Source organism: Cervus elaphus, chromosome 5 (genome assembly GCF_910594005.1).
Source record: "Cervus elaphus chromosome 5, mCerEla1.1, whole genome shotgun sequence".
In the NCBI taxonomy this organism is placed as follows: domain Eukaryota; kingdom Metazoa; phylum Chordata; class Mammalia; order Artiodactyla; family Cervidae; genus Cervus; species Cervus elaphus.
In genome coordinates this window covers 58456050-58474543 of record NC_057819.1, presented here as the reverse complement: position 1 = coordinate 58474543, position 18494 = coordinate 58456050, and the positions used below count along the sequence as shown (strand labels likewise).

At 37.8% G+C, this 18494-nt stretch overlaps 1 protein-coding gene across 2 annotated transcripts in view; it reads left to right on the top strand.

Annotated features, from left to right (window-relative positions):
• TTC29 (tetratricopeptide repeat domain 29) overlaps nucleotides 1–18494 on the top strand; it is a 252291-nt gene that overhangs the window by 124505 nt on the left and 109292 nt on the right. For both annotated transcript variants that reach the window (XM_043902567.1, XM_043902568.1), the window contains exon 9: nucleotides 414–505. In XM_043902567.1, coding sequence (XP_043758502.1) covers nucleotides 414–505 — 92 coding nt within the window. The remainder of the gene's footprint in view (nucleotides 1–413; nucleotides 506–18494) is intronic.

Sequence of the window (18494 nt, the reverse complement as noted above, 5' to 3'; positions counted from 1 at the left end):
CATGCTTTTCAAACAGCTGTTTATAGGAAGAGAAGTGATATTTAACCTACCCTAGTAGACTATTATAATCTGCCTTATATTACCTAAGATAATAGTTCTATATTTTCAAATAATGTTGTAACCCATTCAGTTATTTATTCACACCTAAGTTATATCAATTGGAAGATTTTGGATTGTGCAGGAAAAGAATTATTTTTACAAAAGTAAGACTTCACTGTCAAGGCTCAAAGAGATCGCTGTGAAATGAGTAATACAATAGATAAAAATAAACCAAACCAACATGAATTTTTAATAGAAAAATTTTATGGTGACATGAAAGACAACTATTAATTTGGATCTTTTCTGTTTTGAAATGAAACATCAGTGAATCTGTTCATGTTATATGTTTAATACGTATTGCTCTTTCCCCATAGGTCCTCAACACTTACGGCAAAATCTCTACAGACCTGGATGATGATCTCAGCCTGGGGAGAGCCTATGAAGCAACGGCCAAGGTCCTGCAGAGGTAAGTTTGCACATCCTTGTCTTGCTGTCACTGTGAATTCACTCAACTGTGAAAGACTTAAATTGTTTGAGGTCTGTCGCTTTCCATTACTGCCTGCTTAAATTTTAAGCAGTGCCCTTTTTAAGTGACCCTTTCATCATAAGTTATTTTAAACCAAGGTGGTATTTTTAAACTTGCACCTAAACTCTTCTTTGTCTGTTCCTCCTCCATACTATTTTACTTTTTGATTTTCTGGAAGTTTGGTGATGACCTTGAATGAGAGGAGAAAATCAGGTCACCTCTCACAGGTTAAAAAAGCAGAGAGCACATAGACAGTACGCTTCAGTGACTGTGGTTCACTGTAACCTTTCCAGATCTCTTCTTTGAGGAAAGTTTCCATTTTATGCTTCTTCCATTAAGACATCCATCTCTCCTTTGAACACATCTGGATAAACGATCAGGTGCAAAAACAGTATTCCCAATGTTTCATTTAAAACAGAAAAATTGAACAAAAATATACATAAACAACTTGTGATACAAATTTTTCCATTGAAAATATATATGACATTCACTCATCATATTGTGATTGTTGTGTACTCCATTTAATCACTGCATTATACTCCAGCCAAGATAGAGTAAGGATAAGAAAAGCTATCAAAGTTATGGCCTTGGTTTTTGGTATGTTACCTAATATCTAAGATAGAGCTTTTAAATAATTTTGTAGTAGTAGTGTTAACTATGTAGTGGTAATAGTAGTAAATATTGTTGTTGTTGTTGTTTAGTCCAGTTGTGTCCGACCCTCTTGCAGCCCCATGGACTGTATTGTAGCCTCCTCTGTCCATGGGATTTCCCAGACAAGAATACTTGACTGGGTTGCCATTTCCTTCTCCAGGTGATCTTCCCGACTCAGGGATCAAACCTGCGTTTCCTACATCGGCAGGCAGATTCTTTACTGCTGAGCCAGCAGGGAAGCCCAGTAGTAAATATAGATTGTGTCAAACTCTGATATGTTCCTATCTGTATTTCAGTTATAAATACATACAACTGGTGGTATTTTAAAAGGTAAAATTATTATTCCAAAGGCACTTAGAATGTCTAATGCATTGAAAATGGATCTTCATTATGTAATTATCATTGCCAATATAATAATCATTAAATATTAAATAAATAATTAATTAAATATCAAAACACCAATGAAGTGTAAGGTGCCAAACAAAATAAATTAAATGCACTGCAGTCTTCACTGGATGAATGATTGGAACAGACAAATTTATAAGGAGGGTATGGACACATTAGGAAGGCAGGGCCAGCCGTGAGTAAAGCAAGCAACCTGTGAGCGTTGTGGTCCCTTTCAAATGAAGGTTGATAGCTGTCCTGTGGATGATCAACCTAGCTATCCCTTAAGCTTTTATTTTCCAAATAATCACTGGAAAGAAGCATTATAAAATGATTTCTACAAAATGACATTGTGTTCTAATATAACCAAAGAGATAAAACTTCAGAGAAAAATCTTTTCTTTTATAACCTATTATACTGAGCACTAACTATGTCACAAAACAAATGTTGGTCTTCACCTTTGGTTACTGATAGTCTTTATAGTTATTTTTTAAATTTCTGGAAACCTGTGGTCATCTTAAAATACTTTTCACCTGTTAAACTGGGGTCTCATCTGGAATATTTTATTTTCCACTCCACAATTTGAATTTCTCATCTGTGTTGTATACCATTTGATGAAGGTGAAATGGGAGAGAGAAAATGCTGGCTTAAAATTCAACATTCAGAAAACTAAGATCATGGCATCTGACTGACCCCATCACTTTATGGCAAATAGATGGGGAAAAAAATGGAAACAGCGACAGACTTCATTTTCTTTGGCTCCAAAACCAATGCAGATGGTGACTGCAGCAGCCACAAAAATTAAAAGACACTTGCTTGTTGGAAGTAAAGCTATGACAAAGCTAGACAGTGTATTAAAAAGCAGAGACATCACTTTGCTGACAAAGGTCCGAATAGTCAAATCTGTAGTTTTTCCAGTAGTCACATACAGATGTAAGATTTAGACCATAAAGAAAGCTGAGCACTGAAGAACTGATGATTTCAAACTGTGGTGCTGAAGAAGACTCTTGAGAGTCCCTTGGACTGCAGAGTTCAAACCTGTCAATCTTAAAGAAAATCAACCCTGAATGTTCATTGGAAGAACTGATGCTGAACTCCAATACTTGGGCCACCTGATGGGAAGAGATGACTCACTGAAAAAGACCCTGATGCTGGGAAAGATTGAGGGCAAGAGGAGAAGGGGGTGACAGAGTATGAGATGATTGCATGGCATCATGGACTCAATGGACATGAGTTTGAGCAAAATCAGTGAGATGGTGAAGAACAGGGAAGCCTAGCTTGGTGCAGTTTATGGGGTCCCAAAGAATTATACAAAGAGATGGAAAGATAACCCATGCTCTTGAATTGGAGAAATTAATATTGTTAAAATGGCCATACTTCCCAAAGCAATCTACAGATTTAATGAGATCCCTATCAAATTATCCATGACATTTTTTCACAGAATTAAAACATCTTAGAACTTGTATGGAGCTATAAAAGACCCAGAATTGCCATAGCAATCCTGAGCAAAGAGAACAAAGCAGGAACCACAACCCTCCAAGATTTAAGACAATACTACAAAGCTAAAATAATTCAAAGAGTGTGCTGTTTGCCCAACTGTGTCAACAGTCTAACAACCTGCCTGGGGGCAAACATATAATGGACAAAAAATATATATCCTCATCTCACTTTTATACTAAATGAAGTGAATTCCACTTGTAAGAATTCCTATCTACTAAAATACCAATGAAGTCATCAGTGATTTGTATGGTAGACATGGGTTCTTAATTGTATAAATGTGGCACAATGGTAAAGAATCCACCTGCCAATGCAGGAGACACAGGTTCGATCTCTGGGTCAGTAAGATCCCCTGGAGGAGGAAATGGCAAACCACTGTATTCTTGCCTGGAAAATTCCATGAACAGAGGAGCCTGGTGGGCTACAGTCCATGGGGTCACAAAGGGTTGAACTCGACTGAGCACATGCGTAGCCGGGTAATGCACAAAAGAATATAGAAAAGGCTTCCTCCAAGGTCTTGAGGAAACAGTGTCCCAAGGCCCTTGCAAGCTTTCCAATCCAAATCTGCCACTTTGCAGCTTTTTCGCTGTTTTTGGAGGACCAATCAGGGGAGTGTAAACCATGGCATATTCTTTCACTATTTGTGCAAAGTAACTCTAGAAACATTTCAAAAATAAAAATTCTATACATGTAGAAAAACAGCACCCTAGATACCTGATTGTTGTTGTTGTTTAGTCGCTAAGTCATGTCCAGCTCTTTTGTGACCCTATGGACTATAGTCTGCCAGACTCCTCTGTCCATGGGATTTTCCAGGCAAGAATACTAGAGTAGCTTGCCATTTGCTTCTCCTGCGGATCTTCCCAACCCAGGGGTCAAACTCATGAGATATCTGGTTCAGTTCAGTTCAGTTCAGTTCAGTCGCTCAGTCGTGTCCGACTCTGCGACCCCATGAATTGCAGCACGCCAGGCCTCCCTGTCCATCACCAACTCCCGGAGTTTAATCAAACTCATGCCCATCGAGTCGGTTATGCCATCCAGCCATCTCATCCTCTGTCGTCCCCTTCTCCTCCTGCCCCCAGTCCCTCCCAGCATCAGGGTCTTTTCCAATGAGTCAACTCTTAGCGTGAGGTGGCCAAAGTATTGGAGTTTCAGCTTCAGCATCAGTCCTTCCAATGAACACCCAGGACTGATCTCTACACATTATTAAATTGAGTCCACTTATCACCAGAAATACTTTGATATACATTCTGTGTTCATTTTTAGAAAATTTCACTTCAAGAGCTTAGTGTTCTCTGGCATGCACTAACATACATTCCAACACACACACACCCTTTCCTAGTCCTAAACTGTCTGCAGATTAGCAGTAACATGCAGGAAATGGAGCACAACCAAAACAGAGGAAATTATGGTGGTGGCGACTGGAAAATAAATCAAGCTGCACGTGAAGTTTAGCATCACCTCTAAATCTCTCTCTTCTACCCTGTGCAACTGTACAAGTTTCGCTAATGGGAGTCCTATCTCTATAAACATATTTCATCTCTTTAAAGGAAATGGAAGAGGATAGCCATGTCTCGGATAAGTGTGTGTTTAAGGCCATCAGCTGAGCGTGCATGAAAGGTGAATAAGCTGCAAGGCTGGAAGGTTCTAAAATGGTTATAAGAATTTATACTAAGCTTTCAATTTAAAAACATGCCACATTCCCTCAAGACTAGGGACTTGGTAATACAGTTGCCTGTTTGGTAATGGTAGACTCAGCCCTGGTGTTAGGGTTATTGATGAAGGTTTTAATGGTGAGCAGGGCTTGTTATTTTTGCTGTTGGTCTGAATAATATTAATTGCACAGGGGTTTAAGTAGCATAACAGAAAATAAGCATTTACAATGTCTTTTCCCTCCTACTTGGAATCTAGTCAAAAAAAGTCAGTGTTCTAAGAGAACAATTGCCTATGACACAGCTATAAAAGCCAGAATTATACTCCATAAAACAAAGACAGACTGAGTTGAGAAATTACCAAGTAAATATTATTATAACATAGATAAACAATTTGAATAAATACAGAGGGAAATATCCTTATTTTCCTGATGGCATTTCCCCCCCTCATTTACTGAAATGCTTCAACTCTTCAAATAATTAGAATGATTTTTTTAAAAATCTAGGGGAAAAAATCACAAAAATGAGAGTTGTCGAAGACATACTGGTCACCACTAGCCCATCTCTGGGTTTATTCCTTACCAGTTGTAAATTTTTTGCAAACTTGGGTTAAATTATTTCCTCTAAAACTTTCCACAGTGGAGATCTTTAAATCAATCAGTACAAAGTTTCAAGTGTGAAAATTGCCTTTCTGTTATAGCTGAAAATTAATTTCTTCTTGCTTGAGAGAAATGACATGCCCTAGTAATTTTCATATATTCTTTAAAATGGAACATCCAGGCTTTGATGCGAAATTTCCTAAAAATGACCCTGCAACATACATCAAAACATTTCTATTAATTCATGAAATTAAGAATAGCTTTTTACATTTTCTCCTGTCACTGATTCCATTTGCCTTATTACTTTCATCTGTGGCCCACAAACTTGGTGGCACAATCAACAAACCCCTCAGTGGCTGCTTCATCTCTGCTCTATTTGATTTCTTCTCTCTGAGTAAATGATTAAGTTTTCATGCATTGGTTCAACCAAAATCTATGTTCACTCAACCACATCCTTTATTGATTACTTCTACCGCAAACAGTAGGCCAAGTGTGATATACATAATTGGACAGTTGTCAGGGGATGTGGGTGTTAACAGTCCTGTTTTCCCAGTTGGAAACTGGAATCACCTTGATACACAAATATTCTGCACTGTTTCATTCTCATTCTTTGGACCGAGGAGTCCTGTTCCTCAGAATATATGTTTTTAACTCTCTAAGGTCTGGTTGAATGAATTTAATGATTATACCATATAATATGCTGTTCCAGTTGCACCTGTGCACTGCATATAGAAAACTGGAATTAATATTTGTCTAACATTTTAACCTTGTCCTTTAACTTATACAAATAATCTGTAGCTTTCCCGTAAGAAAACATTTGATTCTTCCCCTTGCAAAGAAAGACTGGTTTCTAAATCTGTTGCTAACTTTTAAATGTGCAAATCCTTTAAGCAGCATATAATGCTTGTATTTCAGATGTTATATTAACAACTTTGCAGGCTTTAGCACTGCACATTCATTGAGTGGGGCATACAATTTACACAGGAAGTCTTTTTCTCTAGCATTATTTGCTAGAGCAAGTTCCAGATAATTTTGGATGTTTTGGAGATCTGTATCTCCATTGGGAGAAAAACAACTTGATTTAACTAGCGGTAGTTTTATTTATACTGTTTTGTGTTTCTTGTTCACTGAACTTGTTTTTTTTTTTTGTTTGTGTGTATTGCAGTTTAACAATCCTCAGCCAGCCAAACCTAATCCAAAATGTTCTTCCATCAAAAATAGATCAGCTTTCAGAAACACAAACATAAAAAGCTTCGGTGAATCCATTTTTACTAAATAAAAATAATAATTTCCCCAATGGTTTTGATAAAAAGTTACACAAAGTCTTCACTATCTCATCTCATCCATTTTTTCTTGAATATTACAATTCAAGAAAGATCTTTAAGAGTTAAATTAATATGATCAGTTTAGTCCTAGAAATCTGCAAATTAACTTAAAATTATAAGTAAAATAATTATTTTATTTACTAATATTCCTATACTGTCAAGCTTTCTCAATACCATTTTAGTTGTTCCACAGAATAAATATAAAGTAATGAGTGCACCTCTCATGATATCTGCATTTGAAATATTCCCGAAACGCTTCATGATTTTTTTTGGAGAACTGAACTATTCCTACGTATGGAAGAAGATTAGTCATAATTTTGTTATAAAAAGGTGGGAACAGAATCATAAGATGCAATATTCACAACTTCAGTAATATAAAATTCCATTCCATTTCTGAAACACAGAACATTCTTTTACCAATAAGAAAGGAAAAAAGAATGCACTGGCAGTACCTGATACTCAGGTAAACAGTGTTAGTTCTTTTACTCTGTCCCCTGGAAAATAGATACCAAGACTTTATGTGCCTGTCTTGCAGAGTGTGAGTTCAAATTATGGTGTTTAATTCATTGCATAATGGAAGATTTTCAGAAAACAGTGCTTAGCTAAATTGATTGTCTTCTCAGCTATTGACAAATAATACCACATAGCAGAGCTATGGGTCTGATAAGTTTTTATTTCACTGAGAGGTAATAATAATGCTGTGTGTGTCTGTTAGTTGCTTAGTCATGAACTCTTTGAGACCCCATAGACTGTAGCCCACCAGGCTCCTCTGTCCATGGGGTTCTCCAGGCAAGAATACTGGAGTGGGTTGCCATTTCCTTTTACAGGGGATCTTCCTGACCCTGGGATCAAACCTGGGTCTCCTACATTGCAGGCAGATTCTTTACCATCTGAACTATCATTTATTGAATTGTTACTGTGTGCCAAGCTATACATATATGTAATTTTTCATCTTACAATACGTATGACCATTTAAAAAATGAGGACACAGAAGCTAAGAAATAGTGCAGATGTCATCAAAGTTATTTATCTAAGAGGCCAAGCTTGGATTCAAGCTTAGATCTTTCTACCATCTACCATAGCACATATCATTATTTTAAAGCAATTTAATTTAGTTTTACAAGTATACCACAGCTTTTCTATGAAAATGGATGTTGTTCCCAACAAATCTTGGGAGGTTATGCAAGTTTATACCTCTAATTCTGCCACTAGCTTTTAAAAATTAAACTCTTTTGAAGTTCTTTCTGAGCTTGTGGCATGTCCTTTTTTTTTTTTTTTTTTTTTCATTTACTTTTATTGGTTGGAGGCTAATTACTTTACAGTATTGTAGTGGTTTTTGCCATACATTGACATGAATCAGCCGTGGATTTACATGTGTTCCCCATCCTGAACCCCCCTCCCACCTCCCTCCCCACCCCATCCCCCTGGGTCATCCCAGTGCACCAGCCCTGAGCACTTGTCTCATGCATCCAGCCTGGACTGGCGATCTGTTTCACACTTGATAATATATATGTTTCAATGCTATTCTCTCAGATCATCCCACCCTCGCCTTCTCCCATAGAGTCCAAAAGCCTGTTCTATACATCTGTTGTCTCTTTTCCTGTCTTGAATATAGGGTTATTATTACCATCAGTTCTAATGAGATGGATGCAACTGGAGCCCATTATACAGAGTGAAGTAAGCCAGAAAGATAAACACCAATACAGTATACTAACGCATATATATGGCATGTCCTTTTGAATAGCTCCTTTAGCTACACATCATAGATGGAGAAGTGGGCTTGATCTTTCAAAACAGACTTATCTAGAGACACATTTTTTTTTCATTTATTTTTATTAGTTGCAGGCTAATTACTTTACAATATTGTAGTGGTTTTTGCCATACACTGACATGAATCAACCATGGATTTACATGTGTTCCCCATCCCGATCCCCCCACCCACCTCCCTCCCCATCCCATCCCTCTGGGTCTTCCCAGTGCACCAGCCCTGAGCACTTGTCTCATGCATCCAACCTGGGCTGCTGATCTGTTTCACCCTTGATAGTATACTTGTTTCAATGCTGTTCTCACCATTGAAACATCTGAACATCCCACCCATCTCTGAACATCCCACCCTCGCCTTCTCCCATGGAGTCTAAAAGTCTGTTCTGTACATCTGTGTCTCTTCTATAAAACATAGAAAACAATCTCTGAGGGTAACCCCATTTTTAGAGCAAAACACATTAAATGACTTGTGAATGCTTTGTATCACTCCCCTATGAAACAGTTTCCTGAAGATTAATCCCCAAAATGCCATCGGTGTCATCATTAGATGATATCACTCAGAGAGAACTGTCTTCCTTAGCATACCAAGTATGTCTGGACAATTGGAAATACAGGGTGAAATCAGGGCTAGAAATATAGATGTGCCAGGCATGTGCATATGGGAATTACGACATACCTAATATGTAGTGGTACATGAAATTAAGAAATTGCCCATAAGTTCAGTTCAGTTCAGTCTCTCAGTCAAGTCTGACTCTTTGCGACCACATGGACTGCGGGATGTCGGCCTTTTCTGTTCATCACCAACTCCTGGAGCTTACTCAAACTAATGTCCATTCAGTCAGTGATGCCATCCAACCATCTCATCCTCTGTTGTCCCCTTCTCTTCATACCTTCAGTCTTTCCAAGCATCAGGCTCTTTTCCAATGAGTCAGTTTTTTGCATCAGGTGGCCAAAGTATTGGAGCTTAAACTTCAGCGTTAGGCCTTCCGATGACTATTTGGGACTGATTTCCTTGAGGATTGACTGGTGATCTCTTTGCTGTCCAAGGGACTCTCAAGAGTCTTCTCCAACACCACAGTTCAAAGTCATCAATTCAGTGGGTACTACATAAGTGTTTCCCTTCTCAAATTTTCAACCATTTCTTTATTCAAAAATATACAAAGACCTAATATATACTAAGCACTCTGCTAGAACTTGTCTTTCTAAGCATTCTGCCACTTATATAGATGACACTGGAGCTTCCCAGGTGGCTCAGTGGTAAAGAATATGCCAGCTAATGCAGGAGACCCAAGAGATGCGAATTGGATCCCTGGCTTGGGATGACACCTGGGAAATTCCGTGGACAGCGGAGGCTGACAGGCTACAGTTCTTAGCATCGCAACGAGTCAGACACAGCTGAATGACTGAGAATGCGCTTGCATAGGTGACTTTCAGTTTGGGTCAGTCACTCAGTCATGCCCGACTCTTTGTGACCCCATGGATGGAACCATGCCAGGCTTCCCTGTTCATCACCAACTCCTGGAGCCTGCTAAAACTCATGTCCTTCGCATCGGTGATGCCATCCAACCATCTCATCCTCTGTCGTCCCCTTCTCCTCCTGCTTTCTATCTTTCCCAGCATCAGGGTCTTTTCCAATGAGTCAGTTCTTTGCAATAGGTGGCCAAAGTATTAGAGTTTCAGCTTCAGTATCAGTCTTTCTAATGAATATTCAGGACTGATCTCTTTAGGATGGACTGGTTTGATCTCCTTGCAGTCCAAGGGACTTTCAAGAGTCTTCTCCAACACCACAGTTCAAAAGCATCAATTCTTTAGCACTAGCTTTCTTTAGAGTCCAACTCTTACATCCATACATGACTACTGGAAAAACCATAGCTTTGACTAGATGGACTTTTGTTGGTAAAGTAATGTCTCTGCTTTTTAATATTCTGTCTAGGTTGATCATAACTTTCCCTCCAAGGAGCAAGCATCTTTTAAATTCATGGCTGCAGTCACCATCTGCAGTGATTTTGGAGCCCCAAAAATCAAGTCTGACACTGCTTCCACTGTTTCCCCATCTATTTCCCATGAAGTGATAGGACCAGATGCCATGATCTTAGTTTTCTAAATGTTTAATTTTAAGCCAACTTTTTCACTCTCCTCTTTCACTTCCATCAAGAGGCTCTTCAGTTCTTCTTCACTTTCTGCCGTAAGAGTGGTGTCATCTGCATATCTGAGGTTATTGATATTTCTCCCGGCAATCTTGATTTCAGCTTGTGCTTCATCCAGTCCAGCATTTCGCATGATGTTTTCTGCATATAAGTTAAATAAGAAGGATGACAATATACAGCCTTGACGTACTCCTTTCCCGATTTGGAACCAGTCTGTTTTTCCATGTCTGGTTCTAACTGTTGCTTCTTGACCTGCATACAGATTTCTCAGGAGGCAGGTCAGACGTTCTGGTACTCCCATCTCTAAGAATTTTCCACAGTTTGTTGTGATCCACACAGTCAAAGGTTTGGTGTAGTCAACAGAGCAAAAGTAGATGTTTTTCTGGAACTCTCTTGCTTTTTTGATGATCCAGTGGATGTTGGCAATTTGACCTCTGGTTTCTCTGCCTTTTCTAAAACCAGCTTGAACATCTGGAAGTTCATGATTCAAGTGCTGTTGAAGCCTGGCCTGCAGAATTTTGACATTACTTTGCTAGTGTGTGAGATGAGTTCAATTGTGTGGTAGTTTTAACATTCTTTGGCATTGGGATTGGAATGAAAAGTGACCTCTTCCAGTCCTGTGGCCACTGCTGAGTTTTCCAAATTTGCTGGCATATTGAGTGCAGCACTTTCACAGCATCATCTTTTAGGATTTGAAATAGCTCAGCTGGAATTCCATCACATCCACTAGCTTTGTTTGTAGTGATGTTTCCTAAGGTCCACTTGACTTCGCATTCCAGGATGTCTGGCTCTAGGTGAGTGATCACACCTTTGTGGTTATATGGGTCGGGAAGATCTTTTTTGTCCAGTTCTTCTGTGTATTCTTGCCACCTCTTCTTAGTATCTTCTGCTTCTGTTAGGTCCATACCATTTCTGTCCTTTATCGAGCCCATCTTTGCATGAAATGTTCCCTTGGCATCTCTAATTTTCTTGACAAGAGCTCTAGTCTTTCCCATTCTATTGCTTTCCTCTATTTCTTTGAATTGATCACTGAGGAAGGCTTTCTTATCTCTCCTTGCTATTTTTTGGAACTCTGCATTCAAATGGGTTTATTTTTCCTTTTCTCCTTTGTTTTCATTTCTTTTCACAGCTATTTGTAAGGCCTCCTCAGACAACCATTTTGCCTTTTTGCATTTCTTTTCCATGGGGATGGTCTTGATCCCTGTCTCCTGTACAATGTCACCAACCTCCACCCATAGTTCTTCAGGCACTCTGTCTGTCAGATCTAATCCCTTGAATCTATTTCTCACTTCCACTGTATGGTCATAAGGGATTTGATTTAGGTCATACCTGAATGGTCTAGTGGTTTTCTCCACTTTCTTCAATTTAAGTCTGAATTTGGCAATAAGGAGTTCATAATCTGAGCCACAGTCAGCTCCCAGTCTTGTTTTTGCTGACTGTATAGAGCTTCTCCATCTTTGGCTGCAAAGAATATAATCAATCTGATTTTGGTATTGACCATCTGGTGATGTCCATGTGTAGTGTCTTCTCTTGTGTTGTTGGTGTTTGCTATAACCAGTGCATTTTCTTGGCAAAACTCTGTTAGGTGACTTTAGTGATACAGATTTCACTGATGAGGGACACTTGCAAAAACAAAGTACCATTCACCCATTATAAACTTTTTAAAGGTTTTATTTTTTTTTATAACAGCTTTATTGAGATATAATTCCTATACCATACAATTCACCCCTCTTTTTTGACATTAAAACCTAGTTTTATTAAATGTTTAGTATAGATCAAAGACCGTGGATTAATGATATGCAGTTTTTCCTCAGAGCCGCTGTGTTTATTTCCATATGGATCACAGAAAAATAGCATTTAGATAAAATAGCTCATTTTAGTCAATGTTTCAAGGCAGGTTGACATTTTTTCCAAGGTGAATATGAGTTCTAATCTTAAATAATTCCTCTTTGGTATAAACATAATTTTCCAACTCATTTTAATTGATTTTGTGAAGAAGCCAAACAAATTTTAATTTTCCTAATGGTGATGCTAACACACACACCCATTATATAATAATGGGATTATTTTATGAAAATTTTAAATGTATGAAAATGTTTTTGCATTAACGTATTTATTCCATATATGACCATTTCTGGTGTGACAGATCTCAAGGCCCTACCACTAATAATCAAATATTATCTTTCATATTACTTTGTTAAGAAGTGCTTTTCCAACTATTTATTACATATAGTAATAGCTCATCAATTACTGATTATAGACATTCATGGAAGAAATGATTCCACAGTGAGTTCTGTTTGTTCAGAGATTTGGGTGAATGTTAGATTTCTCTCTTTTAACTGAAACCAGGAAAATGAAGGCCATTTTGCAAATGAATGTATAAAGTGAGAACTGTTAATATTTTGATGCCCAACATACAAACAGAACAGTGTTGGATGTTTGATTGCTTTATGGCTATACACACATGACATAAACAGAAACATGAAAAATTAGGTAAGTTAATCTTTGCATAAAATTAAGTTGAGTCAATTCAGATAGAGATTTATTAGAATCATAAATGATTAGACCAGCTTTAGAGTTGTTTGATCTCTTTATGTCCTAGTCATTTCATGTATATACCTATAAATTCAATGTGAATTTCACACTTCCTAGAAATTTTTAATCAAAAAGTCATTAACCAGTGAACCAACTGAATCCATTATACTGAACAAGTAGCTTTATTTTCAAATTTCACTGAATCTAACATTCTTCCTATTGGACTACACATTGTACATATCCAATAAATAAAAATATTCCAACTAAACTGTGACATAATGCTTTATTTTTGCTTAAAATTTGTATTTTATACTTAATAAGAGAGCTGTTTTAGACTCATTTACAATAAGTATTTTTACAATGATTCATGAGAATTCCTGTAAAAAGAAACTGTAAACAAAGTAAATTCATTATATTCCTTGAACATCTTTGCATTCAAAGTCCAATTCTTCTGAATCACCATTAAACTCAAATTGACATTATTTTTTTTCTCATCCATATCTTTTTTATGTCATCAAGAACACTGGTGCTGTGTAGCTTTCCTTCAAATAGGGCTCCAGTGTCCCCTGCCTTCAGTATTTCGTCCAAGTGATGGGCTACCAATCTGCCAGTCTTGAAGCTGGTACTTTCTTATCTTCCAGGATTTCAGAAAACAACCAGTCCTCATATTTCTTTCTGAAATTATCATTGAATAGTTGTCAACAGAAGGATCAAGGCATTACAACCATGGATCATGTCCAAAGACATGGATAAGTTCAGCAACAACTGTGACTTGACCACTCCTGTCTATGAAAAACTATAAGATGCCACCTGTTCTCAGGGAGGGATCTCAATTTCAGGAATGTTAAAATATGGGAAAGCATGTGTTTTAAAATCAGTGAAATATGGTTTTAATATTGCTGAATTTTTCTATAGTTGCATTAATTAAAAAATTTGTTAGTAAAACTTCTCCATATGCCATATTTGATACCATCCTATCTGGAGCTCCTCTGAGTAAATCTTTGCAGTATAAACATAAAGAAATGCCCTTCTTGGGCTTTCCTGGTGGCTCAGATGGTAAAGAGTCTGCCTGCAATACAGGAGACCTGGGTTCGATACATGGGTTGGGAAGACCCCCTGGAGAAGGAAATGGCGACCCACTCTAGTATTCTTACCTGGAAAACTCCATGGATAGAGGACCCTGGTGGGCTACATTCAATAGGGTTGCAAAGAGTCGGACATGACTGAGTGACTAACACATTTTCATGCAAGATAGCAGAACAAGCTCTGAGTTTCAGAATTTCATCTAGTTATTTATTAAGGGTCAGAGCACAGATGCTCACTGGGAACTGCTGACCTATGAAAGCAAAGAAAGGTGGTTCTAGGAATTCAGAGACATTCAGGAGTAGGGGTTTTCTTTTGTTATGCTCCTTTGAAGAATACAATGATGGTGTTTTCTGTTACTTTAAAAACCTCTAAATTTTGGATTTTGTCACTTCAATAAAAAAATTTCAACATTTCTGAGATGATTTAGCAAAGGAATTGTGTATCATCTTAGATCCATCATTCTTTTTTAGGGATTGACCAAACAAATGTCAGATATTCAAAAGATATTGAATTTCTTCAAGATGCTTAACTTGGAGTCATTATTTTGAAGTCAGTTCTGGCCTTGTCTGTAATGTTATGCCTGTAATTCTTTATGGGCTCTGAATCAGCAGTCTTTCCATCAGCAGTCTGAATCAGCAGTTAAATGTCCCTTGAGTTGTTGAAGGTAGCTTCAGCTACATCTATTAAAAAATAGTCACAGCATATGATACCTTGGATGGAGCTGTTTACAAAAATTACTGTCTTTTTCTTTGGTTGCTCCAGGATTTTTAACCTTTGTTCTTGATCTCATAGGCCCCCAAGTGTTAGCTCCTCAAAGAGAAGACCTGTCTCTTTAGACTGGCTTTCAAATAATTGGCTCTTTTAGAGAGATTTTTGGAGAAGGTAATGACACCCCACTCCAGTACTCTTGCCTGGAAAATGCCATGGACGGAGGAGCCTAGTGGGTTGCAGTCCGTGGGGTCGCTAGAGTCAGATATGACTGAGCAACTTCACTCTCACTTTTTACTTTCATGCATTGGAGGAGGAAACGGCAACCTACTCCAGTGTTCTTGCCTGAAGAATCCCAGGGATGGGGGAGCCTGGTGGGCTGCCGTCTATGGGGTCTCACAGACTCGGACACGACTGAAGCGACTTAGCAGCAGCAGAGAGACTTTTAGAGCCTTTCCACTTGTTGTTTAATTGCTTAGTTGTGTCCGACTTTGGCGATCCCATGGATTGTAGCCTGCCAGGATCCTCTGTCCATGGGATTTCCCAGGCAAGAATAGTTGGAGTGGGTTGCCATTTCCTTCTCCAGGATATCTTCCCAACACAGGGATTGAACCCACTTGGCAGGCAAATTCTTTACCACTGAACCACCAGGGAAGCCCCTTTCTACTTGTTATTATCCTTTACTGTTTAGCTCTTACTCATATGAAAGTGAGATTTGTATATCTCTGGGGTAGCATGCAGATCATGAGGAACTAATGAGCATTTGGGACTCATTTATTTTAATAAAATGAGAGCAGAATTCAAATAATGGAAGTTTCTTAATATAATTCATTGAAATCTTTAAAATGATGTGCCTCTCTTCTTTTTTTTTTTTCTTGGTCAGTGCTCCCCACATGATATTTATCTGTTTATTTAATTTTCTAAATACAAGTACTGTATTATTTTTCCTTCCAGTGTTATTGAGATGTAATTGACATGCAACACTAAGTTTACAGTATGATGATTTGACCCCTCTTCTTTATGAAAGAATAGCCAAACTTGTTTTAGTCACTTTGGGTCATTTGAGCTGCTCTAACAGTCTCCAAAATCTCAGTGACTTATGAAAATTAGGTCTTATTTCTTGTTTATATAAATTCTTGCCATTTGCCAGAAGCTTATGCCAGGAGCCAGGCTCCTTCCATCTCTGAGATTTATCTTTCCTTTCTTGAATCCTGGCTAGGAGATTTAACAGTCCTCTATTTTCATTATATTTTTTCTAATACCTCCAACAAATATTTTATGAATCACAGATGCCTCCCTCTCAAATAATTGGTTTCATCTACAAAGGAATGTATAAATTTTCAACCTTTTTAAGAGGTTTTATTTTAAAAAAAATATAACAGCTTTACTGAGATGTAATTCATATAGCATACATTTTACATTTAAATTTTAGGATTCATTAGTTCTTAGTATGTTCAGAGAGTTGTGCAGTCATCACCACTATTTAATTGCAGATCATTTTCTTCACTTCAAAAATAAAAGCTATATATGACAAACCCACAGCAAGCATCACCCTCAATGGTGAAAAATTGAAAGCATTTCCCCTGAAATCAGGAACAAGACAAGGGTGCCCACTCTCACCACTACTATTCAACATAGTGTTGGAAGTTTTGGCCACAGCAATCAGAGCAGAAAAAGAAGTAAAAGGAATCCAGATAGGAAAAGAAGAAGTGAAACTCTCACTGTTTGCAGATGACATGATCCTCTACATAGAAAACCCTAAAGACTCTACCAGAAAATTACTAGAGCTAATCAATGAATATAGTAAAGTTGCAGGATATAAAATTAACACACAGAAATCCCTTGCACTCCTATACACTAACAATGAAAAAACAGAAAGAGAAATTAAGGAAACAATACCATTCACCATTGCAACAAAAAGAATAAAATACTTAGGAGTATATCTACCTAAAGAAACAAAAGACCTATACATAGAAAACTATAAAACACTGATGAAAGAAATCAAAGAGGACACAAACAGATGGAGAAACATACCGTGTTCATGGATTGGAAGAATCAATATTATAAAAATGGCTATTCTACCCAAAGCAATCTATAGATTCAACGCAATCCCTATCAAGCTACCAAAGGTATTTTTCACAGAACTAGACCAAAGAATTTCACAATTTGTATGGAAATACAAAAAACCTCGAATAGCCAAAGTAATCTTGAGAAAGAGGAATGGAACTGGAGGAATCAACCTGCCTGACTTCAGACTCTACTACAAAGGCATAGTCATCAAGACAGTATGATACTGGCACAAAGACAGAAATATAGATCAATGGAACAGAATAGAAAGCCCAGAGATAAATCCATGAACCTATGGACACCTTATCTTTGACAAAGGAGGCAAGGATATACAATGGAAAAAAGACAACCTCTTTAACAAGTGGTGCTGGGAAAACTGGTCAACCACTTGTAAAAGAATGAAACTAGAACACTTTCTAACACCATACACAAAAATAAACTCAAAATGGATTAAAGATCTAAATGTAAGACCAGAAACTATAAAACTAGAGGAGAACATAGGCAAAACACTCTCCGACATAAATCACAGCAAGATCCTCTATGACCCACCTCCCAGAATATTGGAAATAAAAGCAAAACTAAACAAATGGGACCTAATGAAACTTAAAAGCTTTTGCACTACAAAGGAAACTATAAGCAAGGTGAAAAGACAGCCCTCAGATTGGGAGAAAATAATAGCAAATGAAGAAACAGACAAAGGATTAATCTCAAAAATATACAAGCAACTCCTGAAGCTCAATTCCAGAAAAATAAATGACCCAATCAAAAAATGGGCCAAAGAACTAAACAGACATTTCTCCAAGGAAAACATACAGATGGCTAACAAACACATGAAAAGATGCTCAACATCACTCATTATCAGAGAAATGCAAATCAAAACCACAATGAGGTACCATTACACGCCAGTCAGGATGGCTGCTATCCAAAAGTCTACAAGCAATAAATGCTGGAGAGGGTGTGGAGAAAAGGGAACCCTCTTACACTGTTGGTGGGAATGCAAACTAGTACAGCCGCTATGGAAAACAGTGTGGAGATTTCTTAAAAAACTGGAAATAGAACTGCCATATGACCCAGCAATCCCACTTCTGGGCATACACACTGAGGAAACCAGATCTGAAAGAGACACGTGCACCCCTTTGTTCATTGCAGCACTGTTTATAATAGCCAGGACATGGAAGCAACCTAGATGCCCATCAGCAGATGAATGGATAAGGAAGCTGTGGTACATATACACCATGGAATATTACGCAGCCGTTAAAAAGAATTCATTTGAATCAGTCCTAATGAGATGGATGAAACTGGAGCCCCTTATACAGAGTGAAGTAAGCCAGAAAGATAAAGACCATTACAGCATACTAACACATATATATGGAATTTAGAAAGATGGTAACGACAACCCTATATGCAAAACAGAAAAAGAGACACAGAAATACAGAACAGACTTTTGAACTCTGTGGGAGAATGTGAGGGTGGGATATTTCAAAAGAACAGCATGTGTATTATCTATAGTGAAACAG